The sequence below is a fragment of the Alligator mississippiensis genome, chromosome 4, assembly GCF_030867095.1.
Source record: "Alligator mississippiensis isolate rAllMis1 chromosome 4, rAllMis1, whole genome shotgun sequence".
Taxonomy (NCBI): Eukaryota; Metazoa; Chordata; order Crocodylia; family Alligatoridae; genus Alligator; species Alligator mississippiensis.
In genome coordinates, this window is record NC_081827.1 from 114632753 (window position 1) to 114646158 (window position 13406).

Here is a 13406-nt window from a genome sequence, read left to right on the forward strand (position 1 = left end):
TATCCTATATGTTTGAATACAGTGAGTGGATAGCTTCTGAAACTTCATAGGAAAAGTCAAAGTGGTATCCAATTCTGAACTGTGCATATAACCTTTGTTTCTTAAGGTGCAAACCATGCAACCATGTAGAATCTTGCAATGTCTCTTGCTATTTGACTTGACAGTAAAATTGTCATAACTGTATGGGACTTGAGACCAAAGAATCCTGTTTTGTAGGAAGTTGTCCTCTGGCAGAATATACAATCTAGAAGCAAAGATGAGCTGCTTTCTTTTTTTTTTTTAATGCTGGCAATAAGGCTATAATATGCAGAAACTTGAGCTAGACTTAAAGAATTCTTTTCTTCTCTTCAGTTCAATTTTGTAGTGCAAGAAATGGTACTAAAATTTTGGGAGTAAAATTTTAGTACAAGATTATTCTGTATAGCTCATGCTGTATGTCAGATATTATTCATCTCTGACTTAATCTATAAGGTGCAGATCTGCCCTGCCTTTTGCCTGACTTCAACTTAATACTAACTGCCTCTCTCCACTGATATTGTACATTTGTTCTTCCTGTCCCAGTTTGCCTTTGGGTGCTAAAAGCAGCTATTATCCAAATTGGCTTTTTCCAGCTGTCATGAACTTTGGAGTCCTGAAATAGTGAACAAAGTAATTGAAATTGTGTTTGGTGTTCTTTTTCAGATTTTCTACTTAAAACTGTAACAACTTGTAGTTCATGTAGGTCTTGTAGCCTTTGTCGGGATATGTAAACCTCTCCAACAAGATGGAGGCAAACTTAACTGCCTTATTCTCAAAACTTTAGAGTTGTGGTACAAAGGAACACAATATGAAATTTGAATAATCATTCTGCTGACTGTTTTTTTGGCCCAGCTCCTCTGCATCAGCATTACTGTAGAGAGATGAGTTGACTAAAACTTGTTTGCCTCCTCAGTCAGTGTAAAGTTTTCATCAGGACTCTTGTAAGTCATTTGAGATGTTGAGCTTCTCTGTTGCAAATAACTTGGACTCCAGTTCTAGATGTGCAGCACTTCTGGAAATCAGAGTTAATATTCATGTACTAACCCTTAAGGACTTGAGACTTTATCGATGACTTTGAATAGCAACGTTGCACTAGTTGTAATAAACAAAGTTGTCTAACATCTAGAAATAACCTCTTTTTCTTTGCAAAGAACTCGAGATGACATACTAAATACACTACTACTTGAGCCTTTTTATGCCCTCAAACCCTGCATCTTGTATAACCTTGGGAGAGAGGATTCCCTCTCTGTATGCATACTTTTGGTCAGAGAATTCCTTCCTTCATAAATGCAAAACAGGCTTAAGTAAATGAGGTGGAGGGTTAGTGACCTACAAGAACAGTGGGGGAAAACCATTCAATGGGAGTTGTTGCAGCCCACAAAGGATGGCTCTGAGTTTGGGAAGAAATGGAGCTAGCATGATGATAGGGCATGGTTGGCCATGTGTGCCTCAGTTGTGTCCACATGGAGTCCAAAGCTGTGCATCATTTCCTATGAATGCTGGCTGAGGGACAGGTAAGTACAGCTTCTAAGTTAAAACTCCCAGCATGATTACTGTGGCAGAATCTCTTTTTATTAATTGTGTATACAATTGGATGATCAGGAGTTGGGCAAATGAAAGTCATCTTATACAACAGGAACAGATTGATAAACACATTTTTATAATGTAGTAAAGTTGAAATGATAATTTCTATTAAAAAAAACAACAATATAGTTCTGGCATTGCATCATGCAATAACTTTTTGCTCAGTTTTCCTCTGCTTATATAAATAACTAGTACTTCTCTTAGTTTTCTGAGACTGTTGGTGGGAGGGGAGAAGCAAACATGCATCTTCACAAGGGTATTCCAAGACTGTCTCTGCATTTGGAAAAAATATGAAGCAACTCTAAGGTTTGTAGCTGATTTCCAAAGTTTTGCACTTGTATGTTGAGCTATTAAAGTTATGGTGATAAAGCCTAATGACTTGTACCTGGAACTTTAGGGGCCCTTGTTCCATCTAGCCAGTCCCCTGGCTAGAAGAGATCAAGCTCATAAGACCTACTCAATTTCTCTGACACCTTTTTGATAATGAATCTTTTGAACAAAAGGTGTTAAGTTGTCTACATCTGCACTAATAAGTATTTCCTTCAATTTTCAATTTTAAAAATTCCAAGTAGCGGGGCTCTTGGTTACTTATGTAATGTGTTCTATGCCCTGAATCTTCAGGAAGACTTTCTGATTACTTATTCTCTCAATTTTTTTCGTTTATTTTTGAGGAAGAATTGTCACTTTAGGAAAGAGACATGATGTCGTAAGAGTACATGACACACCTGAGACCCATTCAAAGGCTGAATGTTTTATGCCCAGCTCCAAGTAACTTGTGCTAATGCATCCTTTTTTTTTGCAGGATGTGCTATACTTTTGCAGTATCAAGCTTCAGCAGACAAATTCTGAAATCTAATGCTGAGTAACCTTGGTTGCAACTCTTATAGCTGTTATTTCTTGAAAACATCTGGAATGTTATTTCCCAAAAACCAGAACACGTTGGCTCAATTGTAATTCATCTAGGGAGAAGTATGCTTTGGGAACCTTAAGGGCTTGCACAGCTTGGTTTTAAGGTGTCTTGACACTTGAAAACCTTTTTAACTTGTATTGGAAAGCCTTTTAGCTAGTGCCACTCAAATTTTAGAGCTAGTTTTATAATGGTCTTAACTGTTGTATGAACTAATTTAGCTGAATAAGGTAAAGATGAAACTAATTCAAGGCACCAGCTTAACTAATCAAATGACAACAGTAAACTGATCTTGATGAATAGATGAATAAAGTGGCAGTTTGCACTTTTCACTTTGACTTGGGGGAAATGCCAAAAACATAGCAGTCTTTTAATTTCTGGTATTTGATTCTTTAAATATGTTTTGGAATCAGGTTGTATTTGTCTTCATATCCTCTTTCTCATATTAGGTGCCTAAACCTGTACATCAGCCAGCTGCAGAATTTTGTTCTACATCTACTCTTCCAAAGGATCCAGTACTAAGGAGGGAAAAACTGCAGGATCTGATGACTCAGATACAAGGGACATACAACTTCATGCAAGTATGTCTTCTGTTACTATAGGAACATTGGATTCCTTTTTGTGGTAATGCCAACACTGTAGCAACAAAACTGTTGAATTGTAAAGGAATGGAAATTTTGAAGTAACTAATGGCCATTGGCAAGATACTTTATAATCTGTGCAGATTTGCTTATTTATCTCTTGCCATGTAACCAATTTGAATTTTGTCTGCTAGCTTGTTTCATAGATGGTAGGGTCGGAAGGGACCTGAGCAGATCAAGTCTGAACCCTTACCATGGCAGGAAAAAGTACTGGGGTCAAATGTCCCCAGCTAGGTGTTCGTCTAACCTCCTCTTAAAGACTCCCAGGGTAGGAGCCAGTACCACTTTGCTTGGAAGTTGTTTCCAGATCCTAGCTGCCCTGACTGTGAAGTAGCGCCTCCTGATGTCTAGTCTGAATCTGCCCTCTGTCAGCTTGTGACTGTTATTTCTAGTCACTCCTGGTAGTGCTCAGGGGAACAGGGACTCCCCCAATACCTGCTAGTCCCCTCTGACTAATTTGTAACAGGCCACTAGATTCCCCCCCCCCCCGCCGCCTTCTCTTGTGGAGGCTGAACAGGTTCAGGTCCCTCAGCCTCTCCTTGTAGGGCCTGCCCTGCTGCCCCCTGATCATGCGGGTGGCCCTCCTCTGAAACCCCTCAATGGTGTCCACATCCTTCCTGAAGTGTGGCGCCCAGAACTGGATGCAGTACTCTAACTGTGGCCTGACCAGTGTTGCGTAGAGGGGGAGGATCACCTCCTTGGACCTGCTCGAGATGCATCTGTGGATGCATGACAAGGTGTGGTTGGTCTTCCTGACCACGTCCCCACACTGATGCCAAAATGAACATGGGCCGACAATAATAATTCCAAGATCTTTTTCTCCCCCTGCACTGACTTGTTTGGTTGTATTTTTTTTTTTTTTAAGGAGTCCATTCTGGATTTTGATAAAGCTTCACCAAGTGCCATTGTTTCATCACAGCCACCTTCAGTTTCTCCAGCAGGTAGTCCTGTAGGTATGTAACTTCCTGAACTGAAACATTTTAATTTATCTTGAGGAAGATGGAAGAAACTTTAGGGTCCTCCTAATAGTAATAGTAATTTCCCCCCCCCCCCAATCAAATGTTAGAAATGTACCACCTCCCTCTGATTGCTTATTTCCATATTCTTACCAGTGTTGTTTACTAATATTTTAATCAATATGTTGCAGGGCACTAAGGTGCCTGCTCCTTTAAGGGCTGAAACTGCCTAGGGAGAGAGCCCTAGGAGTCAGGCAGTAACCCCACAGGTGCAGGTTACTGTGGCAGCAGGCCTAAGGAGGGAATTGGCCTGCACTTGCTGCCAGTCAGCTGACCAGAAGAGGCAGGGCCCTGGCCACATAAACCCCAGGGGCTGGGACTAGTGAGGCAGTTCCCTGCCAGCAGCCAAAGAGGAAGGAGCCTCCAGAGAGGAATTCCCCAGAGATACTGCATTTACGGTTAATTGGAATCCAGGAGCTCACCAGGTACCCTTGCCTACTAGGCGCTTGGTGCCAGGGAAGAAGTTTGACTCTGGTTTTTAATGGGGCAGAGCACACCCTGAACTTTTTTGTTATGTTATAGCCCAGGGGCTCATATTTTGGCTGCTGTCTAACACTGCAGGATCGGGCTGAGGCTTTTGGGGAAGGAGGAGGCCTCATTGGGGGCCCACTACAGTGTGGGAACCCCAGCACCAGTGTGGGCACAGTATTCGGGGGTGAGCGGACCCCAGTGCCAGGGGGCACCGAGAGAGAGAGAGGGCTGCAGAGAGCCTGGTGATAACTAGATGCCAAGGTGAACTAAGGCCTTGTAGGGACAATGTGTGAATGCCATCTGCAAGGCTTGAAGCGTGGTAAAGGGGTGGTTTGGAGTCACGCATCTAGCCCATAAGGCTGAGGGTGTCCCAAAAGGCATCCATTTTGGAGTGGGACCCAAAGGGGTTCATGAGCCCACAGGGCTCAGTGGGGTCCATCAGGACTGTGTCTAAAAATACAAACTAGAGGGCAGCCTCTCTATTTATTATAGTACAACAAGATGTGGCAGGTGAGAGAAGGGCAGGATTGGCAGAGTCAGGAGCCCTAGGGGTATCATGGCCAACCCTGGGGACCCCATCCTGTGACACAATATTAAACCCTAATCTGTGTAAAACAATTTTGCCCTTAGTGGCTATTAAATATCTGCTTTGGCTCACTGCTTGTGCATATGCATGTTTGCACAGCTAGGCCACTATGCAACTTACTTTAGATTTACAAACTTAAACTTAAGTAAATGAGTAAAACACAGCGACCTACTTAAATTGTACAATTTTCCCTGGCAGGAGTATACTTGAGCATTTTACTTGGCTTTTTTTTTTTTCTGATTAAAAGCAAAAGTGCTGTCTGCCCAATGTGGTTCTGAATGCTACCAACATCGTTCTTTTTAAAACGAGCAATACAAGTAGCAAAACTCCTGTTTCCACAACCTGATGTAAACTTCTCTTATAATCAGATTGCTTTCAAGACCAACTCTCTCAGGAGTGTTTGTTCATGAGTCTGCCTCTGCCTTGGAAGCATTCTAGAGACGAGCATTGGAAGTAAAAATGTTTATCATAGTTAACTTCTGAATTTGAGTAAATGTCTTGGATCTTTTGAAGCTTCTTATTGAACCAGGGTTTTTCATATGGGAACTTGTTTTGTAAAGCCTTTTTGATTTATCTTTAATTTTATTACATGTAACTGTTTACTAAATGTGGCTGGTTAAATGCAGTTGTAACCAACTCAAAAGCGGTATGTTTCTTGTATAAAATAAGAGCAGTGCCAATATTGAAACACTTAATTTTTAGCATAAATGATTTCTATTTAGTACTGTTTGTTTTGAACTTAAAGCAAATGTTACTTTATTCTTTATTCTCTTCTATAGCTTCTAAAGAACAAAAACTGCTGAGTCAAAATGACTTTCTTCAACAGCCGCTTCAGGTAAACGTAAAGACTCAGCTGTAGAAACGGAGTAGCGACTTGTGTGAGACTTGCTTGTCATGATATCAGAAATGACTAAAGGATCTTGGCTGAAGTCTGTCAAAACAGTTCTGTGAGAGAACAAACTTTTAAAGCGTTCTAGAACTTGTAGGAGTTTGCTTTACAGATCCTGTACTAGTTGTGAAACCCATGTACTTAATACCCCATATAATGAAAACACTAAAAATTATCTAATCTGATAAGTAAAAGACTAAAGACAAGTGAAAATTAAACATTGGCAAGCTTGTATATGACCTGTTATTTTTGAAGTATGGTAGCAGAAGTATTAATAAATTAAGTCCTGATCCAACTTGTCCATGTTAATCTACACAGAAGCAAAGACCTGGTCAATTTAAATTGCCAATAGTCTAGAGATGCAGTGAGCATGACTGCCTACAGTGTTGAATATACAGACATCCTAGTTTTCTTTTAAGGAAGAAAATCTTAGGTATGTTCAGGACCTGCCACTTTAAAGAACTGTTCTAATTTTAAAACTTCTTGCCTCATTTAAAATAAATCCAAGAACAATGAGGTCTTTGTTTTTTTTAGGTGTCCCATTTTCAAAAAACTAAAACTGATGGGCAAGTATTTTACCTATATCTAATTACCAAAAGAATGTACATAAAATGAATAGTGAAGTGAAACCAGTAGACCTTCCAAAAACTACTAAATAGTTTAATTAGTAGTTTATTAGGCAATAGTCTAAGATGCCAGTACATTTTCCAAAAACTACTAAATATGAGTAAGCTTTAGTTCCTTTCCTTTCAGACTGCTGCTTCTCCCATAACGCTGCATGGTTCAAATACTTCCTTAGCATCAGCTGATCAGACTCTGTCTGGCTCTGAAACAGAAGATCTAGTGATGCCACAGACAACTCAGGTAAAAAAAACACAAAAAAAACTAAGCTTCTTACTTTATTTCTTTTTTTGCAGTTCTGCTGGTTTTGAGGGTCCCATGTGGTAGTAGTCTTTTCTGGAGGGGCTGCCTCTAAACAGTTTGCAGCAAGCTGCTTTAACTAAAAGAAAAGATTTTGTTTGACACTTCGGCGTTTCCTTTTTTTCTGTTAAGTCTTTCATTCAGCAAGACGAACCTAATGATCCAGGCCTCCTTGGTAAAGCAGAGACCTGGTAAACCATTACTCACCTCAATGGGCTGTAAGGAAGTTTGCATTTAATTAAACTGTTGCTGTACAAGCATTCCACAATACTAAAAGGGAAGCAACCCCAAGAGACTGTTTTTAAAACCTGGAAATATTGTGATGTTTTCCAGCCTTCTCCCAGTTTGTTACATATGGTTATACAATTGCTTGTCAGTTAATTCTATTTAGTTATTACCTTTTCTGATGTTTGGAGAAATTGTCAGTTATCTGCTTAACTAGTGAAAGTATAGGGGGAACTCCAAAGAATTCCTCCTTTTTCTTTTGGATAAAAGTGGCATTAACTCGTCTGGCCCTGTGGGGACAGTCTGCAGGCCAGGTTGGGCCCACAGACTGGCCCCACATTCCAGAATGAACCTACAGGCCTGGTCCACCTTACATATGGCATGCAGCTTGCACTGTGTACCACCCTGTATGCTGTCTGCAGCATGCTTACACCAGTCTCAGCTCATGCAGCATGTTCTGGCCCTGACCCTGTGCATGGGGTAAGTCTGGGGCTTGTGCTATTATGCACAGCATGCAGAGCCAGTTTGAGATGCAAGCTGTATGTGGAGCCTGTGCTGGACCAGCCCTACATGCTGGTTCTGGCATGCAGGGCTGGTCTGTGGGTCCATCTCACCTGGACCAGGCCTGGATCCAGTGCACAAGGCCTGTCTGACATAAGGCATGCACTGCATGTGGTGACCAGTGCTGCATGCCCAGACTCCAGCCCCACATGCCATGTGCAGTATGTGCCAGTCCCATCAGGGTCAGGGTGCAAGGGGCATGTGGCGCCCATGCTGGACGAGCCCTGTATGCTGGATCCAGCCTCTGCAACTAGGCTCCTGAGCCAGTCTGATCTGGATTGGCCCCAGATTGAGTGTTCAGGGCTTCCTGAGGCAGGCACCATTTGCAGCGCATGCACCATACTGGTCTTGCATGCTGCATGCAGCACCTACACTAGCTCCTGTGCTGTGTGCAGCCTGAGCCAGATAGGCTCCATGCAGCACAAAGCTGGAGGTATGTGGGCAGGATGGATCCAGCCTGCAGTATGTATCCTTGCCACTGCTGGGGTAAAAGATGAAATATTACACAGGGAGGTAAATTCTCTTAACTTCTTGTGGCCGTGGGCTCATCGGTCAATTGTAGGTGTTAGTGCTGGTGTACTGTTTTCAGTTCAGGTTTCTGCAGATGATGGTACCATCTAATAGCTCATCTTGGAAATTGCTTGCTCAATAAAACGTTCTAGAAAGCAAAAGTCCTTTTTTGTTATGCTGTTGAGCACTTGGTTTGATGGCAGTTGCTGCAACAGATTAATCATAGTACAGTTACTGAATGATTTGATTGGGAACAATGCATGATTTAAATATACTGTACTAGAATTATTCACTCATTGCTAAGCTACAATCTCAAGTTGGGAACTCTTAAAATACTGGGCCTCTTATTCTGCTGCTGCCCCCCCCCCCCCCCCCCCCCCCCCCAACAGTGTAGGTCATGGGTGACTATCCCAGTAGTACGTGTGCTGCAAGTGGTACAGGCAACCTGTGTGGCACACAGCAGATGAATGGGATAGGGTAAGGAGCAGAAAGCAGCCCACTGGGCAGGGAAAGGTTTTGAGTGGCACTTAAAGGGTGCTGGGCCAACTTTATGGCACACCAGCCAAAAAATTTGGCCCCCACTTATCTAGACTACCTTGTTCTTGATCTTGATGTCTTCATAGCTTTGTGCATATCCAAAACTACAAACATTTCAACCTCTCAACCTAAGAGAAGATAAGTAGTTTTTGCTTTGTTTACATGTACTGCTGAGTTCTGTCACATGGTTCTAATGTGTTCAATGTAATTGTTTAAGATTACAAAGTAAGGAATACTTATGATCTAAGATTGTTTATGCGTGATTCATCTGTTGTCCTCTTATCTTTTCAAACAAGCTTTGCTTCCTCTACTTCACCTGGATACCAGTAGGGATGCTATTGATGGCATGGAGAAAAACAGTTTTGGGTGCCTAGCCCTATTCTGACCCAGAATAGCAAGGAGGGAGGAGGTAATGGTCTAAGACAGGATGAAACTGTACTTGCACCAATCTAAAGTGCTATGTGAGAGCAGTAAGAATGTTACTACCAGATTTTAGCTACTGTAGTCGAGTAACTTGAGTTAAAACTACTTCCAAAGACTTGACACAGTGAGAAATCACAATCTAACATGAAGGCACCCTTGCCAAGGTAAGTCCATGCTCCAAAGTATGACAGTGTTGCAACTTCTGAAAAGTCTTACAACCTGAAATCTAGTTGTAGTCAATCTTGACTAAAATTTTCCAAACAAATCCCATCTGTGGTTCTGTGTTCTGAGGAATATACTGGTAATGAAACATCCCAAACAAATTCCCTGCTAAAGTTTTAACTTCAAGTTGTCATCTTATGGAAGAGCTGTCTTTTGTACCTACAATATCTGCTTAGATGCACATGTAACAAAGCCTGACTTGCTTACTATTGAGCCCTAACTGCGTCCTAACTTTTTTTTTCCCAAGCTAAACTTCACTGTTCTTTGCAGCATTTGTTCAGTAACAGAATTTAATATTAAAACTGGCTCTTCTACTTTTTCAGACATCGGTACCCCTTTCTCAAGAGACTGAGAAATATACTTCACCTCAGCCACTGTATCAGACAAATTCACGTATCTCTGAGCCACTGATTCCCCAAAAAATGGAAGTTACGCAGGTAAACTAAAACATGAGAAACGGATGCACTTCATTAAGATTACCTTAGTTAGAATAATTCAGGTAGCATCAATAAATGACACTGCATAATGTCTAAATTATTCTGTAAGCTAAATATATTATATTATATTATTATATTATATTATATTATACTTGGCTACTATAATGCCTTTCAAATGGCTGCAAACCCTCAACTTCATTGTGCTCATGTTCTTCCCTCCTTTGTGTTAATGGTACTGCTAACCATTCTTCTGTAATTTTTTAATGCTGAATTGACAAAAACAAGGCTTAAAGATTTTGTAGCTACAAATACCAAGGCTTCAGTGAGCTATCATTAATCTATGCTGTAATGCAGACCACTTGAGAGGTGCATCTCTTGGGTAGGAGTAGAATTTACTTTACAGATAGCCACTTTAGATTAAGGAACCTTTTTTCCTCCAGTTTATGGCATACTTGGAGCTCTGAGAAACTATATCAGTGTGAAGTTTCAGTTGTGGCAAAACTTTTTTGTTTCTTTACTATGAAATTATTACAATGGGTGGTATATGCCTAGTAGTCCATAGATGCACTTTCACTTAGTCAGCAGAGACTGCAATAGAAGTACTGATTGCTGAGGATGCACAGCAAGATTTGAAATTGTAAGCAAAAGCTATTTTGTTGCTCTGCTATGTCCAAATGTCATCCTGCAGAAACTGCTGACTTCTGACAGTCTAGGCTTTGCAGCAAATGAACTGCTTCTGTTACTGCCTGATAACTATCAAGTGACCTTCATTTCATTTTTTTTTCCTCTCAGGCAACTATTCCTCTGTCAAGTGAATCGCAGTCACCATTGCCTTCAAGCACCTCCATGTCACCAGTACCACAGGGGCAAACCTTTCAGTCTCCTCCCGCAAGCAGCAGTTCTGTTACAATAACTGCAGCTCCATTTCAAGCCATGCAGACTGTAAGTGTGTAGTTTTGAGGCTAAATGGAAAAACCATTCATGACTAGTCTCAACTATAGGTTGTTACTTCAGCCTTTAAAACTATGAAATCAGCTGTCCTGGCTACAGAAACTGATTACATGCATTAAAGTTGATCTCTTTAATGCCACAAAAGAACTGCTGATTTTGGAGCAGTAGGGGGCAACCAGTTTTGGTAGGCATGTCACAAACTGGCCCCACACCCTGCTCAAGTGCCACTTCAGTTCCCTTTCCCTAACTGATCTGGTGTTCAGATTTCTTTTTGCTATTCCCCTTGTGCTACTTTGTTTGCCCCCTCCACAATCAGCTGTATGCTGTGTATACAGAGGCTGCCTTTGCCACTTGTGGTACCTGTGCCACAGGCTGGCCAACCCTGTTTGAGTAACCCATCTCCTGAGCTGAGAAGCTGTTCTGCACTCACTATATGGGATCAAAATTTAACTCTAGTGCATCTTGGCTTATGCCAACTTATTTTATTGCATGTTTTAGTGGCTTAAAAACTTTCCTAATAACTGTTTTACAGCTAATCTGATCCTCTAACACAAGCAGCTTGATTTCCTGGCCAACCCAGAGGGGTTATTTCTTTGTGCTCTATTTGCCATACCTGAAATGAAGCGCTTTTTTTTTTTTTAAGTCCTAGTTTCAGCCAAGTGGGAATCTAGCTGAATGATTGTTACTGCAGGAGTGTGGTAGTGAAGCCATGTTAAGGGAGTGGAAAACTGGGAATCGATGGAAACTGTACTTACATCCAAGTTCTGTTCTAGATAATCATTTATGTGCTCACAGTGTGTATGAGAAGAGTCTTTTGGGAGGTGCACACTTATTGAGCCTGCTTTGTTGTCCTACCTTTATCCAGAAGTAGAAAGAAATATTCTGATTTTCCTTTTACTTCTGTGGCAGCAAGATAGAACTCTTCTTTCCTGCCCCCTCTTTTTAATAGTCCTTGGTCTAGTGGCAATATTTCTGTCAAGCCACTGCGGGTAGTCTAGGTTAGATCTTGACTCTGCCATATTACTGCAGGTCAAAACTTTTCCCTCTTATGAAGATTCAGTGCTGTTAATGATAGATGGTCTAGTTATCTTTTCTAGAGGAAAGAGAGACCATATTCTGCATTCTTTAAACAGATTTGATAAATTAGAGCAGCCCTCCTAAAACTGTGTTTCTAGCACATTCCTATTGTGGTACCCTGTGGAATGAGCCTTGAGAGAACTTAACTAACAAGGAACTACCTGGGGTTCATAGATTTCATAGACATTAGGGCTGGAAGGGGTCTTGGAAGATTTTTGAGTCCACCCCCTGCCCCAGGGGCAAGAAGAAAAAATATATGTTTAAAAATAAAAATGAAAAGGCACAGATTTCTTAGGGTGTAATCCTTTATTGGACCAATTGCGTAGTTGGGATAGTTGAACAAACTTTCAAATGCAAAACATTTCTTTATCATGTCTGACTACTCACCCTAAGAAATCCTTTCTTAGATGTAGTTTAGTACCTCATGATACAGCTTTCTTATCAGCTTCAGCTCAACTGTTTTTGGGATGTGCAGCCAAGTTATTGCAGGCCTGCATCTTCTGTTCATCCTCGGTTAGGATCTCTTTTTTGCAAAAGTAATGTAGCCTAGCCAAGTCTGAGGCACTTCTAAACTTGGAAAAACAAGTGATTTTAAGGAGGAATGTTTGTATAAGGGGAGGGGACTTGTTCCTCTTGCCAGTGAAGTGACATTTCTTAAACATCTTTCATTAATTGGCTGCTTTGATTCTGCTATAGGCTTGATGAGGTCTTTGATTTTTTTCTTACCACTTCCACAGGGGTCTCTCTAAACATCCCATCAGCTCTAAGTTATCTGACAGTGTTGCATACAAGGCTACCTTTGACTTGAAGCTTGCTGGCCCTAGTGTGGGAGGTCCAGGCCACAGCTGGGGCCTTTTCTTGCTGAGGGTGGTGAACTCTAATTCTACAATGGGTGAGGTCCTTTCTTCACTGAAGAATGCTAAGGTATCTGTTCTCTTGGGACTGTTCTCGTCAGACTAAGACAAGTCTTCCTTTGCATTGTTTCCTTGCTTGTTATTACTGTCAGCCTCAGGTCTTTGGAGCCACTTGGAAGTAGAAGTTTACTAGTAATGAACCCACAGTTGCTCCTGTTTATACAATTTTACAATACAGCCTGCCAAGCTTAATATTGTATTTGAGTCCAGTTTTAATCCTGACAGCTGCTTAAGAGTTGTTTTCTTCATTCTTTTGGTAACCATCTCTTCACTACTTTTGAAGTCAGGATTTCATATTAATGGTGTCAAAAGTATGGCCTGCTGGTGGGATTCAGCCTATGGTGCCATAGCTTTCAGCTCCACGTGCTGCCTGTGGGTCTTAGTCTGCAAGCAAGTGTTCAGTCAAGGGCCTAGTGTTCGCAGTATATTTCAAAAGTAGAGTAATGGAACAAATACAAACTGCTTCTCTCCAGTAGATGTCTTATCCTTTGAGACAAGGACTGATAACCATTTATC

The 13406-nt window shown here is 41.3% G+C and overlaps 1 protein-coding gene across 6 annotated transcripts in view; it reads left to right on the forward strand.

The window, feature by feature from the left end:
* CAPRIN2 (caprin family member 2) overlaps positions 1 to 13406 on the forward strand; it is a 72348-nt gene that overhangs the window by 29071 nt on the left and 29871 nt on the right. For 5 of the 6 annotated variants that reach the window (XM_019489592.2, XM_019489587.2, XM_019489589.2 and 2 more), the window contains 6 exons: positions 2959 to 3090; positions 4016 to 4103; positions 6003 to 6058; positions 6866 to 6976; positions 9835 to 9948; positions 10741 to 10890. In XM_019489592.2, coding sequence (XP_019345137.2) covers positions 2959 to 3090; positions 4016 to 4103; positions 6003 to 6058; positions 6866 to 6976; positions 9835 to 9948; positions 10741 to 10890 — 651 coding nt within the window. The remainder of the gene's footprint in view (positions 1 to 2958; positions 3091 to 4015; positions 4104 to 6002; positions 6059 to 6865; positions 6977 to 9834; positions 9949 to 10740; positions 10891 to 13406) is intronic. The other variant, XM_019489590.2, reaches the window with a different exon arrangement.